General features: G+C 40.7%; 1 protein-coding gene across 1 annotated transcript in view; it reads right to left on the bottom strand.

Annotated features, from left to right (window-relative positions):
* Positions 1–18,813, bottom strand: part of LOC134077355 (NACHT, LRR and PYD domains-containing protein 12-like) — a 33,442-nt gene that overhangs the window by 9,959 nt on the left and 4,670 nt on the right. The window contains exons 4-8 of the mRNA XM_062532953.1: positions 7,683–9,534; positions 4,424–4,681; positions 3,499–3,669; positions 2,917–3,087; positions 1,628–1,770 (exon numbers count right to left, since the gene is read on the bottom strand). Coding sequence (XP_062388937.1) covers positions 1,628–1,770; positions 2,917–3,087; positions 3,499–3,669; positions 4,424–4,681; positions 7,683–9,534 — 2,595 coding nt within the window. The remainder of the gene's footprint in view (positions 1–1,627; positions 1,771–2,916; positions 3,088–3,498; positions 3,670–4,423; positions 4,682–7,682; positions 9,535–18,813) is intronic.

Here is an 18,813-nt window from a genome sequence, read left to right as displayed (position 1 = left end):
TCCCTTGATATAAAGTAATGAAGTAACTCTTTTTCCAGCTGTCTTTATTGCATCCAAAGGCATGCACTTGTCCCAAGGTGACGCCACAAGGACCATCTAGTTCTCAGAGGGTGACAATCATGAAGTTAACAGTCTCAACACTGTCTGTCCTGTACTTAGATTAGAGTTAGTGAGAAACCTGAGGACTACCTCTGAATACCAAGTGCACTTTCCAACATTGAAACTCCATTATTTAATGCATGACCAGGGACCACCAGCAACGCCTTCACAGCTCACCTGTGGGTCACGGACCACTTGTTGAGAACCCTGAATTAATGATTGCTTGTTGTGCTACTTTCCTTGGTTACTTGGTTACATTTGATCTACTTCATAAGTGTCCCCATATACAGAATGAATAGCCCCTGGTCAGACTATCAGAGAATAGATTTTTCAGCTCTCTGTTCTCTCTGTTCCTCTGCTCACCTTCCTTGTCTTTCTGTTCATCTCACAGCCTGGAATCTGAGAGGTGTCCAAATTGAGCAAACACTGATGAATGTTTGTGTCAAATATGCTTTCTCTGAACAGTTGCAAACAAACAGAAAACTATTGGCAAAGGTTCCTTAATATTAAGCCATGTTTGCAAATTCATCTCTACACATCTCTGAATATTTGCATTACAGGGTGTTGCTAGCCTGGGTGTTCCCATCCTGCCTTGCACGGTGATTTCATTCACGCTGCTAAGGCAGTCTGGAAACTACCGCCCTGATTTTTGCCTGAGATAGGGGACCAATCACAGAACAGGGGGGAAAGCAAGACGATGATGAGCTATGCACAGACGCATTTGATAGACATCCGTGGCGCCCAATGAATGGATCTAAATACGAGAAAATATGGTTTCCAGACCATGTCTCATTTGAGAAGTGGTAGGCGCTAGCCAGGCTATAACAACTATTGTTCTTTAACATTCGGTTATGTTTGCAAATTTGAACACACGTCTAAATATTTGCACTACTGGGTGTTGCATGAAAGAGATAACAAACACACTTCAGTGTAAAGCAGCTATTACAACACACATTTGAAAATAGGCCACTGCACTCACAGAAATTAATATGGTCTCCACAATGGAGACACTTTCTAAATGTGCAATACTGGGGTTTCTTTCTGAACATACTTAACTATCTCCAGTTTACAGGCAGGATCCTCCAGTCTAGCAGATAACAGCTTCAATCCTGATTCTCCAGGATGATTGTAGCTCAGATCCAGCTCTTTCAGATGGGAGGGGTTTGAAGTCAGAGCTGAAGCCAGAAAACCACAACCCTTCTCTGTGATGAGACAATCAGAGAGCCTGAGAGAGAGAGAGAGAGAGAGAGAGAGAGAGAGTGAGAGAGAGAGAGAGAGATGAAGAAGTCTCGGTTGAATGTCCTTTGTATTCAAGTTCCCTGTATGCATTTGATTGCTGCTATTGTCTTAAGTGGCCATATGGCCAGGATTGTTGGCTCAGAAGTTCGACTACACAAATCCAATTATATAAGCAATACGCTAAAGCATGTTCAGTGCTGACCAGTTTATGTTATATTGCCATGATCTTCTCCCTAAGATGATAATAAAAGGTACACCCACCTTAATGCGTGTATTTTGCAGTTAAAACTGAACAGTCCCTTGGAGAGAAGCTGAACTCCAGAATCCCCCAGATCATTGTGATTCAAGTCCAACTGTAGCAGTGAGTTTGGTGATTGTAGAACTGAAGTAACAATCTCACAGGACTTATCAGTGAGTTTACAGTCAGCACATCTGCAACAACATTTGACAGCATTATGACAGAAGAACTCTACATATTACGCAAGGTTACTTTGAATCAAATTGACTACATTTAGTGAACATAAGATGATGTCAGTGTGAACAGTGTAGTTGATGCTGCATTTACATTGGCTGACTGATTGATTCATGATTCATTTGTTACCTGTAGTGAGAACTAGTCCTTCTGCAGTAACAGTAACAGGTCACATACTGTAGTCTACTTGTTAATGAATGTGCTCTAACTATACAGTAGGAAATGCATTTTGTTTTATTCAAAAGTAGTTTGCCAATCGGCCTCAGCCGTGGCGCGACTGGCTGGGGCACCTGCACCGCACGCCGGCGACCCGGGTTCGATTCCCGCCCCGTGGTCCTTTCCGGATCCCACCCCTACTCTCTCTCCTGCTCGTTTCCTGTCATACTCTCTACTGTCCTGTCCAATTAAAGGCATAAGAAAGCCCCAAAAAACAATCTTTAAAAAAAAAAAAGTAGTTTGCCAATTAAATGTTCTGTTCTGTGTGGAGATTATATAGTACTGGTTAAGCTACTGAATGCAATTTCATGTATCCTCTTTTGCGTGAATGTAAGAATACATCAATCAATTAAGTAATCAATCAATCAATCAATCATTTAGCGGCAGGGATGGGCGGTGACGAGCACTGTTTATGTAGCCCAATGAAGTAAAAGTTTAGTAAATTCTACGCAATATGGCAAAGCACACTGTTTTAATAGAAAAACTCAGTATTAATGCTTTCTTTGTACATCCAGCCCTGAGTTGTTTTGACCTTTGCTAGCTTCTTCAAACTTTGCAAACTCAGCTGTGTGATGTTGTTACAAGTATGTGCAAGGGCATTTGACCGGCATGAAATCGGCATTTCTCTGACTGTCATGGGTAATCACGTGGAAATCACGTGACCTACTGGTCACCAGCTGACCAGTAGGTGCATCTCTAGTAAGTGTCACTTTATGGCACACTATAAACCACAATCCTACTATGCTTCATTTTGTGTGAATATTTGGTCCGAAAAATCGGACTCGGTGTGTAGAGGCCTTAAGACACATATAAAACAGCAACCAAACCATAATGTGCTATGCTAGACATAATAATAATCCTTTACAAATACATGTCTGACAAACACCAACCTTAAGGTCTGCAGTTTGCAGTGAGGATTAGACAGCCCCTTAGAGAGAAGATGGACTCCAGAATCTCCCAGGTCATTGTGACTCAGGTCCAGCTCTATCAGGGAGTTTGGTGACTGTAGAACAGCAGCCACAATTCCACAGGACTTCTCTGAGAGTTTGCATCCAGCAAGTCTGCATAACAACATGAAAAAAGATTAGATATTACAGAGATGGATACATGGGACACAAGGTGCCCTGATAAATCAACACCATCAAGTGATCTTTCGCAGGTCATTTCCATGCCAAATCACACACACACACTCACACACACACACAAACACACACACACACCTGAAAGGTTGGTAATGTTATGAGAGGACAGAATTGTATACATATAAGCAATTTATTAACGTAAGTGTCACTTTATGGCCCACTATCAACCACAATCCTACTATGCTCAATTCCGTGTGAAATATTTCATCTGAAATACTGGACTTGATGTGGGCAGGTCTTAAGACACATATAAAACACCAACCAAACCATGATGTGCTATGCTAGTCATAATAATAATCCTTTACAAAGACATGTCTGTCAAACACCAACCTTACGGTCTGCAAATTGCAGTGGGGACTAGACAGTCCCATAGAGAGAAGCTGATCTCCAGAATCTCCCAGGTCATTGTGACTCAGGTCCAGCTCTATCAGGGAGTTTGGTGACTGTAGAACAGCAGCCACAATTCCACAGGACTTCTTTGAGAGTTTGCATTCAGCAAGTCTGCATAACAACATGAGAACATGGGTCACAAGGTGCCCTGATAAATCAGCACCATCAAGTGATCTTTCACAGGTCATTCCCATGCTAAATCACACACACACACACACACACACACACACACACACACATCTGAAAGGTGTGCAATGTTATAAGAGGACAGAATTGTATACATACATACAGTGCTCAGCATACTGTAAGTGCACCCATGCTAAAGTTGACTAAAAAGAGGACTAAGTAATCATCTTTTGGAAAGTGATCCTAATGCCTTAATTAAATACAAATTCAACCTTGAAGGACACCAATTTTCTTTGTGAATGAGTAATGTCTTGTGAATAAATAAATGCTCAATACAGGGGGCATAAATGAGTACACATAGTATGTTAAAATCCCATAGAGGCAGGCAGATTCTTATTTTTAAAGGCCAGTTATTTCATGGATCCATGATCCCATGCATCCTGATAAAGTTCCCTTACCCTGGAATTAAAGTAACCCCACATCATCACATACCCTTCACCCTACCTAGAGATTGGCATGGTGTTTTTTTTCCAGTTAGCCTATTTGCTGGTTTGATTGGCATTAAGCTCAATAAGCATCAAACAGGCAAACAGGCTAATAGAGAATTATATTCCTCTTTGTACTCAACTTTATCATGGGTTCAAATACTTATTATCCTTACTGTAAAAAACACCAATCAAACCATAATGTGCTACGCTAGTCATAATAATAATCCTTTACAAAGACATGTCTGACCAACCTTAAGGTCTGCAGTTTGCAGTTAGGACTAGACAGTCCCTTAGAGAGAAGATGGACTCCAGAATCTCCCAGGTCATTGTGACTCAGGTCCAGCTCTATCAAGGAGCAGTGGGGACTAGACAGTCCCTTAGAGAGAAGCTGAACTCCAGAATCTCCCAGGTCATTGTGACTCAGGTCCAGCTCTATCAGGGAGTTTGGTGACTGTAGAGCAGCAGCCACAATTCCACAGGACTTCTCTGAGAGTTTGCATTCAGCAAGTCTGCATAACAACATGAGAAAGATAAAATATAACAGAGATGGATAAATGGGACACAAGGTGCCCTGATAAATCAGCACCATCAAGTGATCTTTTGCAGGTCATTTCCATGCCAAATCACATGCACACACACACACACACACACACACACACACACACACACACACACACACACACACACACACACACACACACACACACACACACACACACACACACACACACACACACACACACACTCACACTCACACACAGGTTGTCAAAATCACCCTGTTTCATATAGGCCTATGTTTTCATATTCTGAAATGATATATGTCTTGATGTCAGCTGACTGTTGAATGCGTTTTGGGCAGGAGTGACTGGTATTGCCCTTACTGTAGTTTAAATGGATGCGCGGGGAGAGGGCTTGCCCCCCATTTGTTATCCGTGTGAAGCTGGCTGGCGAATGAAGTAACATGCGTTAGAGGCCTTGCATGCTGAATCTACTGTGACCCTTTCCCCTGTGGATTACCCTTCTCTATTCATTGGATTACAGCAAGTACAGTAGGCCTATACCTCTTTTTGTAACGTACGCGTATGTGAGATTCCTTTTCACATACTGTACGTGTCAGAGCGGCATCTCAACAGACTGTAAGCTAAACATCTTGGTAACACTTTACAATAAGGGTACATGAATTCTCATGAACTAATGCATGAATTAATGCATGAATTACACATTAGTTAATCCATTAATATAATCATGAATCATTATGACTTAACATGAATTCACTGATTGTCATTAATGAATTAATACATAAATAACTCATCATCTTAAGCATTAAGTACGGTTGGCACATCATCATGAATCATGGTTAATTAAGCATGATCATGATGACTTTTTGTCAGACAAAATCTTGGACATCACTGATCGATGTTAGTTGCGATGTTGGTCCTTAGGTGAGGGGCCACAAACATGATGAATTCATGAGTAATTCATCATTAATAAATGTAAATTGACCATTTTTGCCTGACTTCAAACTTCATGCATTTAAAGCAACACCTGTTCATCACTTTATCTGAGGGGCCACAGACATGATTAACAAATGAAAAGATAATGGTTAGCTAATGAGGACATGCCTATATTTGAACGATGTGGATTCTTTAATATTCTCTGAAAATGGCCTTAATTAGTTCATGATGAGTTAATGTATAGTTTACTTAGCCCTTGGAGCACATTTCAAAAACCTAGAAATCACCATAATCATGTGTAATTGATCATTATTCATAATCATTTACCCACTGTACCTAATGCTCAAGATGAATTTGTTGTCCATACCTGATGTCATTAATGACATACTATTAATTCATGTTTATTAATGAGATTTTCATGTATAATTAATGCATGAGTTAATGAATTAACTCATGGTAATTCATGACATTTAGTTAACATGAATTCATGTGTAATTACTTTTCTTTTTTCTCCATGACAGTGATGTCCAAAATTTTGTCTGACAAAAAGTCATCATGATCATGCTTAATTAATCATGATTCATGATGATGTGCCAACCGTACTTAATGCTTAAGATGATGAGTTATTTATGTATTCATTCATTAATGACAATCAGTGAATTCATGTTAAGTCATAATGATTCATGATATATTAATGGATTAAATAATGTGTAATTCATGCATTAATTCATGCATTAGTTCATGAGAATTCATGTACCCTTATTATAAAGTGTTACCCATCTTGGTTCTTTTCCAGGAGATCCCACTTTTATTTTTGGACTGTTTGATTCAGATGCTTGAACTTTGGGGGGTGTTTGTGTGATTTGCGAAGCTGTGCGTTGTTAAACAAGTGTCGTGCACCGCGTCGGTTGCGCGCTCGGCGGCCGCGATTTCATTCATTCTTTATTACACAATACAGTGTGACATATAACTTATTTGTCTACATTTATCTATAACTACACTGTTATGTCAGGGCAGGCCCTCAGTCAGTATAGATGAAGTTAACTGATGCGTCCTTTATTCGGTTGCTTGTTAGATCCGCCCATGACCTTCTGCGTCCTGGCAGACTTTTGGGACTCGCTCACTCTTATCAAAGAGACGTGAATCATGTTTTGGCCTACAAACCTTTTAAAATATCGAAAACGGATCATTAATTAGGGAAAGAAATATCATGGATCAGGGAAAATAATTTTTCCTCTGCCCTCCCCATAGGGCAAAAAAATTATCCTAGGCCCTCCCCTAAGGCTAAATAATTTCTCTTAGGCCCTCCCCCCCCTGACAACAGGCCCTCCCCCCCTGGTAAATATCGTACAGTCCCTTAGAAGACAATGTGTGGTGGTTGCCCCATGTCTGACTGGAGGCGACCACCACACAAATTCAGCTGTCTGGTTGAAGCCTCAAAATATTGTAAACAAAGTAGCATAGTTGGCTAGCTTATCATACTTAATGTTTTAATCAAAAGTTTTAATCAAATGTGTGCAGCATAGCCTACTAATGATGCTAACCGGAATTAACAATAATTTAGCTAGTCGTCTTCTGTGCGTCATTGCGTTCACGATTGTGAACGTTTTATTTGGATTAAATGTGCATGTCGAGAGGCGGATTTCCATTGAGCGCGCATGAGAGCGGGCAAAGGAGAATGAGTTTACTTCTATACTGTTTGGTAAAGTTGCACGCACGTTGCGGAAGAACTTTATGCTTCCACCTGACCAGCGTCAGGTGCATCAATACGACCACGCTTCCAGGGATGATCTCGTTGTTTGGTTTTCATGGAGACAGGCGCGGTGTGCAGGGAGGGGGAGGGGCTGTGTGTGTGTGTAAGAGACGCGTGAGTGACAGAGAGGGAGAGCAGGGAAAGGAGATTCAGCTTAACGAATGCTGTGTGTTTTTCAATAGCATTAAAAAAAACAATGAATAACAAATCACAAAATGTGGCGATCGGTGCTGAATCTGTGGCGCATCGCCACAAATTAGTCTATGTGTGGGAAACACTGCAGTCTCTCCATCAGAAACTCACTGTGCCTTTCTGCAGCACCTCACAGCTGGGATCAGTCTCCTGCGTCCCTCATCTGATGTGTTGTATTTCTTCAGGTCAATCTCATCCAGCACCTCCTCAGACATCAGAAGCATGTGGGCCAGTGCTGAACAGTGGGCAGGAGATAACTTCTGTTTGATGTTCATTGGTGAAGACAAGAATGTCTGAATTTCTTTGTGCATGGAATCATCATTCATTTCAAATAAGCAGTGGAAAAGATTGATGCATCGTTCAGGAGAGAGACCTTCTCTGTTGAGCTTCTTCATGTACTGACTTATTTCCTTGACACTATTGGAGCTGTTGTGTGTGTTGCTCAGTAGACCTTGCAGAAGTTTGTGATTTTTCTCCACAGAAATGCCCATAAGAAAGCGAAGGAAGAGATCCAGATGTCCGTTCTGGCTCTCTAAAGCCTTATCAACTGCACTCTTAAGTAAAACATGTAAGTTGTCTTGAGGTTTTAATCGTAGTGCCGATTGAAAAGAATATGACATTGATGGATTGAGTTCATTTCTATGCTCATCACTGAAGAGGGATTTCAATGCCTCATGGTTCTTAGCCAAAAATGAGTGAAACACAAACACAGCTGCCAGAAACTCCTGGACACTTAGATGCACAAAGCAGTAGACCTTCTTCTTTTGAGATTCCACAGTTTCTGTCTTGAAAATCTCTGTGCACATACCAGAGTACACCGAGACTTCATTGACATCAAGTCCACACTCTCTCAGATCTTCCTCATAAAACATGAGGTTGTCATTCTCTAGATTCTTGAAAGCCAGTTCTGCCAGCTTCAGTAAAATGATCCTCTGAGATTGCAGAAGTGTATTTGTAGCTGTTTCAGATTGACTCTGATACTTCTGATCCTTTCTTGTGGTTTGGATGAGCAAGAAGTGTATGAACATCTCAGTCAGCGTTTTGGGAATGTCGTTGATGTTTTTCCTTTCCAGCATCTGCTGAAGTACAGTAGCTGCAATCCAACAAAAGACTGGAATATGGCACATAACATGGAGACTCCTGGATGTCTTAATGTGTGAGATGACTCTGTTGGCCTGACTCTCATCTCTGATTCTCTTCTTGAAGTATTCTTCCTTCTGTGGGTCACTGAATCCTCGTATTTCTGTTACCTGGTCGATGAACTGATCAGGAATCTGACTGGCTGCAGCTGGTCTTGAAGTTATCCAGATGAGTGCAGAGGGAAGCAGAGTTCCCTGAATCAGGCTCGCCATCAGAACATCCACTGATGATGTTTCTTTCACATCAGACAACTCACTGTTCTGTTCCAGATCCAGAGTCAACCGACTCTCATCCAAACCATCGAAGATGAACACAACCTGACAGTCTTTATATCCTTCACCATCATTCAGCTCCTTCAGCTCAGGGTGGAAGTCAAGCAGGAGCCTGTTAAGACTATACTGATCAACTTTGACCAAATTCAGCTCACGGAAAGAAATGGGAAACATAAAATCTATGTCCTGATTGGCTACCCCATCTGTCCAATCAAGAATGAACTTTTGCACTGAGACTGTTTTTCCAATACCAGCAACACCTTTGGTCATCACATTTCTGATGTGCTTCTCCAGTCCAGGTAAGGGCTTGAAGATGTCATTACAGTTGATTGGCGTGTCTTCTGTGGATTGAGATCTGGATGCTGACTCTACCTGCCAAACCTCATGTTCCTTATTAACCCCTTCACTCTCCCCTCCTGTTATGTAGAGCTCTGTGTAGATCTTATTGAGGAGTATCTCAGCTCCTGGTTTGATGATGCCTTCAGAGATGTTCTCAAACCTCCTCTTCAGACTGGCTTTGTGATTCTTTATAACTCTCCTCAGGTCCTCATCTGTTTAAGAATGACAAAACAAGTCATTATTGTTCACAGGACATAAAACTAATGTTCAGTGCTTCACAAGGGGGGGAAAGAAAGGGGGAGGGTGCAATATATTTGACTGACTCGCTACTTTAATGTGAGGGGGCAATATATTCACTACTGTAATGTGAGGGGGCAATATATTTTACTACTGTAATGCAGAGCTGCCAACTTTTCAAAAAACCTTGGAGTGAGATTCTGTCGGGGGTGACCAAAAGTGTGTCCAGCACGCGTCACGATACCAAAATTATTGTTTCGATCCGGATACTAAGTCAAGAGTTGTGATTTCGATACATTTTCGATACTTTTTAAAAAACTATTTTAGTGTATTTGGTGATTTAATCATCAGTAACCTAATATTGAATATTGTGTGATCATTCACACCAGTGGCCATAAGATTCTGCTCGACCCTCCACACACACATATGCTAGTCATATGTTTCTATGTCATATATTTTGGAATTCTTATAACTATAGGCCTACATATTTTGTTGATAATGTTTATATTTTACAATCTGCGTCATTATTAGTAGCTAAAAAAAATTGTCATTTGTAGGCTATACTGATTTCAAGACTGCTACACTTACTCATAGGCCTATTATATTTTTAAAAGGTGTGTAGGCCTAATTGAGTGTGCATTCGTGGTGTGTGTAATTGAGTGCCTGTCGCTTTAAGAAATACGTGAGGTGGCTTTCTATCTGACGGTTTAACACGAGTGAAATAAAAGATGCATGATAAGGATATGTGGATGCAATTAATTTTGCTTTCTGTGTCATTAGATAAAATACATGTTCAAAACACTAACAAGTTGAAGAAAATCTTTCAGGGATCATATAAGAGATGAGTGTCTTGCAATGTTCCTTTATGATTTTAGTGAGCACTGTGATTTAGCTCTCTCCAGAAGTTATTTATCCACACGTTCCAGCAAACAAAACAGTGCAATGTCTAAAGTTAACATGTAGGCTAGGGAATCAAGTTCATCCACACAAACTGATTTCTTTCAAGATGTTAAGTTTAAGAGAGTGAATTCTTAATTAATGATAAGCTTATGTATGATTTGTGACATTGTTAACATACCCCTTTTCTCTGACCAGATTGAGATTTTCTCCCGCGGGTCTGTCCTTCTGTCGCAAACTTGGATGTCTATCTATGCAACGAATAGGGTTAGCCTACTGTACAGTGCCGCTTCTTAGCCATTGGGGAGTTTTAAAAGGAACAAACTAGTCTCAGCCCAAAATCAGATTTTGTCTTGCGTGAGAAAATGGATGTATGGCGTGAGTGCGTGTGTAAACAAGCAAAATCGTGTGTCACACGCCGAAAGCGTGAGAGTTGGCAGCTCTGGTAATGTGAGGGGGCAATATATTTACTAACTCACTACTGTAATGTGAGGGGGCAATATATTCAGTACTGTAATGTGAGGGGGCAATATATTCACTACTGTAATGTGAGGGGGCAATATATTCACTACTGTAATATTAGGGGGCAATATATTTTACTAACTCACTACTGTAATGTGAGGAGGCAATATATTTTACTAACTCACTACTGTAATGTGAGGGGGCAATATATTCACTACTGTAATGTGAGGGGGCAATATATTTACTAGTGTAATGTGAGGGGGTAATATATTCACTACTGTAATGTGAGGGGGCAATATATTCACTACTGTAATGTGAGGGGGCAATATATTCACTACTGTAATGTGAGGGGGCAATACATTTTACTTACTCGCTACTGTAATGTGAGGGGGCAATATATTCACTACTGTAATGTGAGGGGACAATATATTGACTACTGTAATGTGAGGGGGCAATATATTCACTACTGTAATATTAGGGGGCAATATATTTTACTAACTCACTACTGCAATGTGAGGGGGCAATATATTTACTACTGTAATGTGAGGGGGCAATATATTCACTACTGTAATGTGAGGGGCCAATACATTTTACTTACTCGCTACTGTGATGTGAGGGGGCAATATATTCACTACTGTAATGTGAGGGGGCAATATATTCACTACTGTAATATTAGGGGGCAATATATTTTACTAACTCACTGCTGTAATGTGAGGGGGCAATATATTTACTACTGTAATGTGAGGGGGCAATATATTCACTACTGTAATGTGAGGGGGCAATATATTTTACTAACTCACTACTGTAATGTGAGGGGGCAATATATTCCCTACTGTAATATTAGGGGGCAATATATTTTACTAACTCACTACTGTAATGTGAGGGGGCAATATATTTTACTAACTCACTACTGTAATGTGAGGGGGCAATATATTCACTACTGTAATGTGAGGGGGCAATATATTCACTACTGTAATGTGAGGGGGCAATATATTCACTACTGTAATGTGAGGGGGCAATATATTCCCTACTGTAATGTGAGGGGGCAATATATTTTACTAACTCACTACTGTAATGTAAGGGGGCAATATATTTTATTAACTCACTACTGTAATGTGAGGGGGCAATATATTTTACTAACTCACTACTGTAATGTGAGGGGGCAATATATTCCCTACTGTAATGTGAGGGGGCAATATATTCACTACTGTCATGTGAGGGGGCAATATATTCACTACTGTAATGTGAGGGGGCAATATATTTTACTAACTCACTACTGTAATGTAAGGGGGCAATATATTTTACTAACTCACTACTGTAATGTGAGGGGGCAATATATTTTACTAACTCACTACTGTAATGTGAGGGGGTAATATATTCACTACTGTAATGTGAGGGGGCAATATATTCACTACTGTAATGTGAGGGGGCAATATATTTTACTAACTCACTACTGTAATGTGAGGGGGCAATATATTTTTACTAACTCACTACTGTAATGTGAGGGGGCAATATATTCACTACTGTAATGTGAGGGGGCAATATATTCACTACTGTAATGTGAGGGGGCAATATATTTTACTAACTCACTACTGTAATGTAAGGGGGCAATATATTTTACTAACTCACTACAGTAATGTGAGGGGGCAATATATTTTACTAACTCACTACTGTAATGTGAGGGGGCAATATATTCACTACTGTAATGTGAGGGGGCAATATATTTACTACTGTAATGTGAGGGGGCAATATATTCACTACCATAATGTGAGGGGGCAATATATTTTACTAACGCACTACTGTAATGTAAGGGGGCAATATATTTTACTACCTCACTCCTGCAGTAATCTGAACGAATTAGCCGAGAAAAGGGTCAAAGGTGGAAGTAAATATAGCAAAAGCATATTTGGTATCATTTCGTAATTGTCTGTAGATTAAGAATGAGCATCTAATATCTTCATCATTTATCTACACTATACGCTTTAAAGGGCTCATGAGCATCTAGTATCTTCGTCACTTATCTACACTATACGCTTTAAAGGGTTTCCTCATGAACATCTAGTATCTTCATCACTTGCCTGTGGTGTAAAATATGTAAGGGATAATGTATAGAACGCCGGTCATTATCGGAAAATAATTCCCGACAGGACGGACAGAACCCCGACGCGCAGCGGAGGGGTTTTGCTTCGTACTGAAGGGAATTATTTTCAGATAATGACCGGCGTTCTATACATTATCGCGCTTATTATATGGCTACTTGCCAAAACGAGAAAATCAACTTATCTCAATGTGTCTTTAGCAATGACTTGGCTACCGTTTCGTGGCTTCCGCAACAACTAGCGGAGTGAACCCGTTGCCATTGGCAGCGGTCATTATACCTTCGGAGCGGTCAATATGCAGATATAACGGACCGGTAGAACGTTGAGAGGCCCATTCAAAGTGAATGGGAGCTCCCTCAACATTCTAGAGAGCCATATAATAAATATATATATATATATAGGGCTTTGAATGGAGCATGGTACAATGACTTTTGGGCCAAAAAACGTATGGTACCACATCATGATAATAGCTGATATCTCCTAAGCCAATTGAAAGATATTAATCAAACTTGGTGTGCTTACCCACTATAAGTTGTCAAAGAGCTGGAAACACAATTTAGGTCTTGAGGTCAAAGGTCAAGCTTTACAAGGGGTCACACAAATAACTCACATGCAGTATTTGGTTCATATCTCCAAAGCAGACTGATGGATCTTCATTACAGGCTGCGTTCAGACTGCCAGCCAAAAATCCGATTTTTAGCCCATTCAGATTTGAATCGGATGTCACTTTTGAAGTCTGAACAATGACAGATCACATGAAATCTGATTTTTGCAAAACGGATCCAAACCATATCCAGGAGGTAGTTTCATATCGCATTCGTATCGGATATGGACAGATGTGTCTCAGTCTGAACAGCTCCCAACACTCAGATCAGTTTTGACTGTCCGTGACGTGACTTTACGTGCTTTATGCGCGTGACTGCCCACCTATTTCAAGTTGTGGAGCAACGTTACGGCTATGTCTTTTGACCATGTTATAATAAAATTTGACTTAACAACACTCAATGCTAAAAAGTGCATTATACTAGCCTGACAAGCCAAACTACACAGAAATGTATAGTCTGGACTCGGACCATTCACGGAGCTGAAGCCTGTGGGTGGGATGAACCGGTGTCTTTCAAACTACTCTGCACGTAATACGCCAGCACTTGTGACCAATCATAGCCAGTCGGCAAAACGGCAAATACATCCTTCTTTAAAACAAATGACTTGAGTGCTTCTTTCTGCTCAACCTTCAAAGAAAAGCCCAAGTCTAACTCTTCCAAAGCCGATTCAAACGAGTGCACTTCGTTAGCCTCATCCATCTTTCGTCCTTCTGTGGTTTTGGCAACACGGTCTCACACCCAACTCGTCGAACGAGGACGCATGGTCCAGCCCCCTGGAGTCAATATCGGAAGCCGAAGGTGAGCTAAGGCGGGCTCAACGACTCCGTACACAGATAGAGCGTTCTGATTGGACTGACTGACTTGGTGCCGAATGCAGGCTTGGCCTTAACGGTGCGACCCTAGACCATCCCACTAGGCAAAAATATTTTTTTGCCGCTAGGGTGTGTCTAGATTTAGGCTAGCATTATACAGTCTCTGCTCTGTTTCTATGGAAGTTGCAAGAATCCACGTTGTTCTATTAAATGCCGTTAAATAATTAAATAGCATTCCAACAGTTTGAAGCGGAGCTTGCCACCGATTAGTTTCGGTTTCTGTCGCGCCAATTCGCACACGCATGCATGCATTCAATGAACACTCACCTAGTTGTATTGTTCTATGTTTAATCACATCAAATTAGCAAGTATTTCCTCCTGATGGCAGAAAAGTTTGTTTTCGTTGCTACAGCAACCTGTCAGATCTGTTACTAATCTGACCCAGTCTGAACAAAGCCCTATCCGATTTGGACACTTGGACACAGTCAGCCCTAAAAACCGGATATGAGAAGGAATCAGATTTGAATCAGATTCGTCTGCAGTCTGAACGCAGCCTTATTTTCTATACAACTTAGATAAACGTAGGGACTCAGGGTAAAAGGTTAAGGTCAGTTTCTTCCCCTGACATACAAGGTTACAGACGGTGGAGACATGGTAATCAACATGCCATGTTCAATTCAATTACTGAATACTGTAAAATGCAATGTGAAAATATTTTTTATGTTGCACAACATAGACTTGGTTGTTTTTGACCTGGGGAGTCCTTATCTGCAGCACAATAAGTTTAATACCCCTCTATACAGTGATGATCAAAATTGTTGGCACTCATGCTCAAGTTGACTAAAAAGCGGAATATAAAATCATCATTTGGAAATATAAATAAAATAGCCCCACATCATCAAATACCCTTCACCATACCTAGAGGTTGGCATGGTGTTCTTTCAATTAGCCTATTAGCTGGTTTGATGCTCATTGAGCTCAATGCAAATCAAACAGCTAATACTTATGACCCCTGTATTTTAAGGAAGAACATGTATTTATTTATAATACATTATTCACTCACAAAGAAAATTGTTTTCCTTAAAGGTTGAGGATATATCCTATTTTTTTTACCTAAAGTATTAAGATCAATTTCCAAAAGATGATTTTATATTTCTCTTTTCAGCATGGGTGCCAACACTTTTGACCATCACTGTAAGAATAAACAATCTGACTGTAATTACTGTAGGCAAATGTACTCAGCAGTTACATGACAGTGAAATACTTCCACTAGAATAGTCATGCATAGCATAGTACACTGAGGAAAAAAAGGGTTCTTGATTAGTTCTTCAGAAGGCTAGATAGTTCCCAAAAGAACCATCTCCCAATAAATGACACTTTCCCACCATTTACTACAGTGGGAGGTTCTTTGTGTATGCCTTGTGGTTCTCAAAGGGCTTTTCATTCCACTTTGGTTCATGTGAGTGTAACGGATGCCAGCTACTGTAGTTAGCTGTGCTTGTTGAACGTTAGTAAACCTCACTCCCCGACGCCTCATGAACACTGCTGGCATGAAAGCTAGTAGCCAGGGCTTTTATCTGGATTGTTAGCGTGCTCGACTCCTGATCCGAGGTGCTGCTGTTTCACAGGTTCGAGTCCGGGCATGTGCAGGGCTGGCCCGCGGTGGTTCCACACAACGTAGGTTACAAGAGGTATTCAGTGCAACTCATAAACTATTTTGCAGTCAATTTTGTAGCCTTTTTGAGTTGGATGTGTACAGTATGTCATAGAAAAACTGATGAGCAAATTAACTGTGTAAGGGATTTTCAGAGTATTGGCAGGACTACCACTGAGGAGAAGACCATTCTTAAAATATATGGACATTTTAGAGAGTAGACATGCTTCTTCTTGCAATGCAAAATTTACTACTTTCTCAATTAGTGTTCATCTGCCCCTTTTGCGGTGTCACAAAGTTGGGTACTCAAAGCTTTCTTGCATTATGTGTCTGCAGGTAACCTGACTTTCGCCAGATCCTGTAGTTCGCTGTCTGCTTCACACAAGGATCTGGGACTTCTCGATAGGAGATGTATTTCTGAAGGCGGGTCCTTGTAAAACATCCTCGCATGTGATTTGATAAACCACTTGCCTGTTATCTTGAATGACGTGCTAGGCTTCTTCAAGTTCTTGCCAAACCCGGTCGGAAGAAGAGTAAAAACATCCTTGCCACCAATAAATGTCTTCAAAACTATTCTCTGAAAGAATGAATACTCGATAGATTCGACAAAACGGTTGAAATAGCAGAATCAATGTCAGCACAAGACTCCTCGCTGCGTGCCGCCATTGTTATTTGAATCAAACACTCGCTTCGGCGCTCCTTATTGGCTGCTCATTTTTTGATCACTGGCACAGGGGTTTGGATTGCCCTCGCGTCCAGACCCTTGTGTGGAGCTCAGCCTCTGGTGGAGCATGGCGGAACTACAAGGGTCTGGCGAGAGTCAGGCTAGTCTGCAGGGGCACTACCGGAGAATTTTGGACCATATTGAATATGCAGTATTATTGAGGAGTGGGCTCTCTGGGCCCAATGTCAGTGCTGGACAATTAGAACATGCTGATGCTGTAGAAACTGGACTGATAGATGTAAAAACGGAAGATTATGTTATATTATTATACGGCTCTTCACAATGCAAGTAGAATGCTCCATTGACTTGAATGGGATTTGACACCAATAAACAATTACATGGCAACATGACCACAACAGTATAGCCTGAAGTGCCACTGTCACTTTGTTGTATTTTATTTAAAGATTACATTTCAGTAAGGATTTATGTGATATCTTTGAGAATATGTTGACTGGGGCTGTTGCATTCTGGGAACAAACTTCCTACCTTGAAGAACCATATCATAAAGTTCTTTGAAAATATATTCATTTTCAAAAAGGTTATTTAAAGAACCTTTTGTCTTACAGGTTCTTTGTGGAACCCCAAATAAGGCCTCGAAGAACCATATTCATCAAAGTAATGATGGTTCTTCAAAGCATATTTAGAGGTTCATTAAAGATTAATCTGTAAAATGGTTCTTTAAAGAACCATTAAAAATGGTTCTCCAAGTCTTACAAAAAGGTTCCTCTATGACATCAATCTGAAGCACCCTTTTTGGTGCCAAATTGAACCTTTTTTTCTGAGTGTATGACTGCTGTGGCTGTGAACTGTGGCTCTTGCTATGTTTCCCTCCATGGACAGGGTGTTGTCCACTTTCTCATGGCAATTTCTGTGACACTGAAGACTAGCATTGTCCAGTTTTGATGTTAGTAATGTGGCATGTCCGGTGTTATCTGTTCAGTTGAAGTTAAGGGTGGGCAAAAATAATATCTGAATAGTTTGGAAGATTTTGACGGTAGATATCAATAATATAATGAATGTGTTAAGCTCCTTTAAAAAATGGTATTTAATTGTATTCTATAACTTCTGCTACTCAGTTTGTCTAAATGCATTAGAATGCTGTTATAGATGTACTGAATATTTGTAATAGTACTTTTTTTTTTACTCCAATATAATTTATTAAAGGTAGGGTATGGAATGAGCTTTTTTGGCCATTTTTGCAAAATCACTTGAAATCCTATTCCTAACCCACTTATAGCCACTAAGTTGGAAGCACTGAAATGGAAATTAAACACGTCAATCATCTGCGGAACGGGCAGGGCTCGAAAAACTCCAGCCAATAGAATTCCTCACCCCATACTATCATTTCACAGCTCGTTCGTCAATCTAACGTCTCCTCTTCCTACTCCCCCTCCCCACCGCGCGCGACCCTTTCGAAAGCTGGTGACCGCGAGTCAGTGCTGAAACGAAACCAACTGCCTGCTGCTGCACGTCCATGTTCCCTTCTTGTTGTATGTGTCACTTCATTTCTATACAAACTAACTAAGGCAGCGGATACCTACGGAAATTCAATCACCCACGCAATAAATAAGCTATGTAGCAAAAATTACATTTTACCATGACACGAAGAGTGCTGTAAACATGAAATCGGAACTTAACAGCTTGGAGCTACGGTGGCGGGGCAGCACTAAACTCGGATATTTCAGGAGATAATCGCCCTGGTAAGAACAAACCAGATTCTGTTCAAATATACACACCTATGGCTACTGAACCATATGTACTACAACCCTTTGGAGGTGAATAAAGAATGTAATTGGGGAAGTTGATGTGAGTGATTGTATGGAGACTAGAGCTCATAGTGCTGTAGACGCCAGGATGGCATTTCATTTAGCCTGGCTCGCTCTCGCGCTGCGCATTTGAATTGTCGCTCGTGCATGGAGGGCGGGACTTGAGGTTGTATATCAGGGGTATTCAATTAAAATTCAAAGAGGTCCAGTTACTAAAATGTCCTCCCGGCAAAGG

Source organism: Sardina pilchardus, chromosome 1 (assembly GCF_963854185.1).
Source record: "Sardina pilchardus chromosome 1, fSarPil1.1, whole genome shotgun sequence".
Classification (NCBI taxonomy): Eukaryota; Metazoa; Chordata; class Actinopteri; order Clupeiformes; family Clupeidae; genus Sardina; species Sardina pilchardus.
This window is presented reverse-complemented; position numbering and strand designations above follow the sequence as displayed.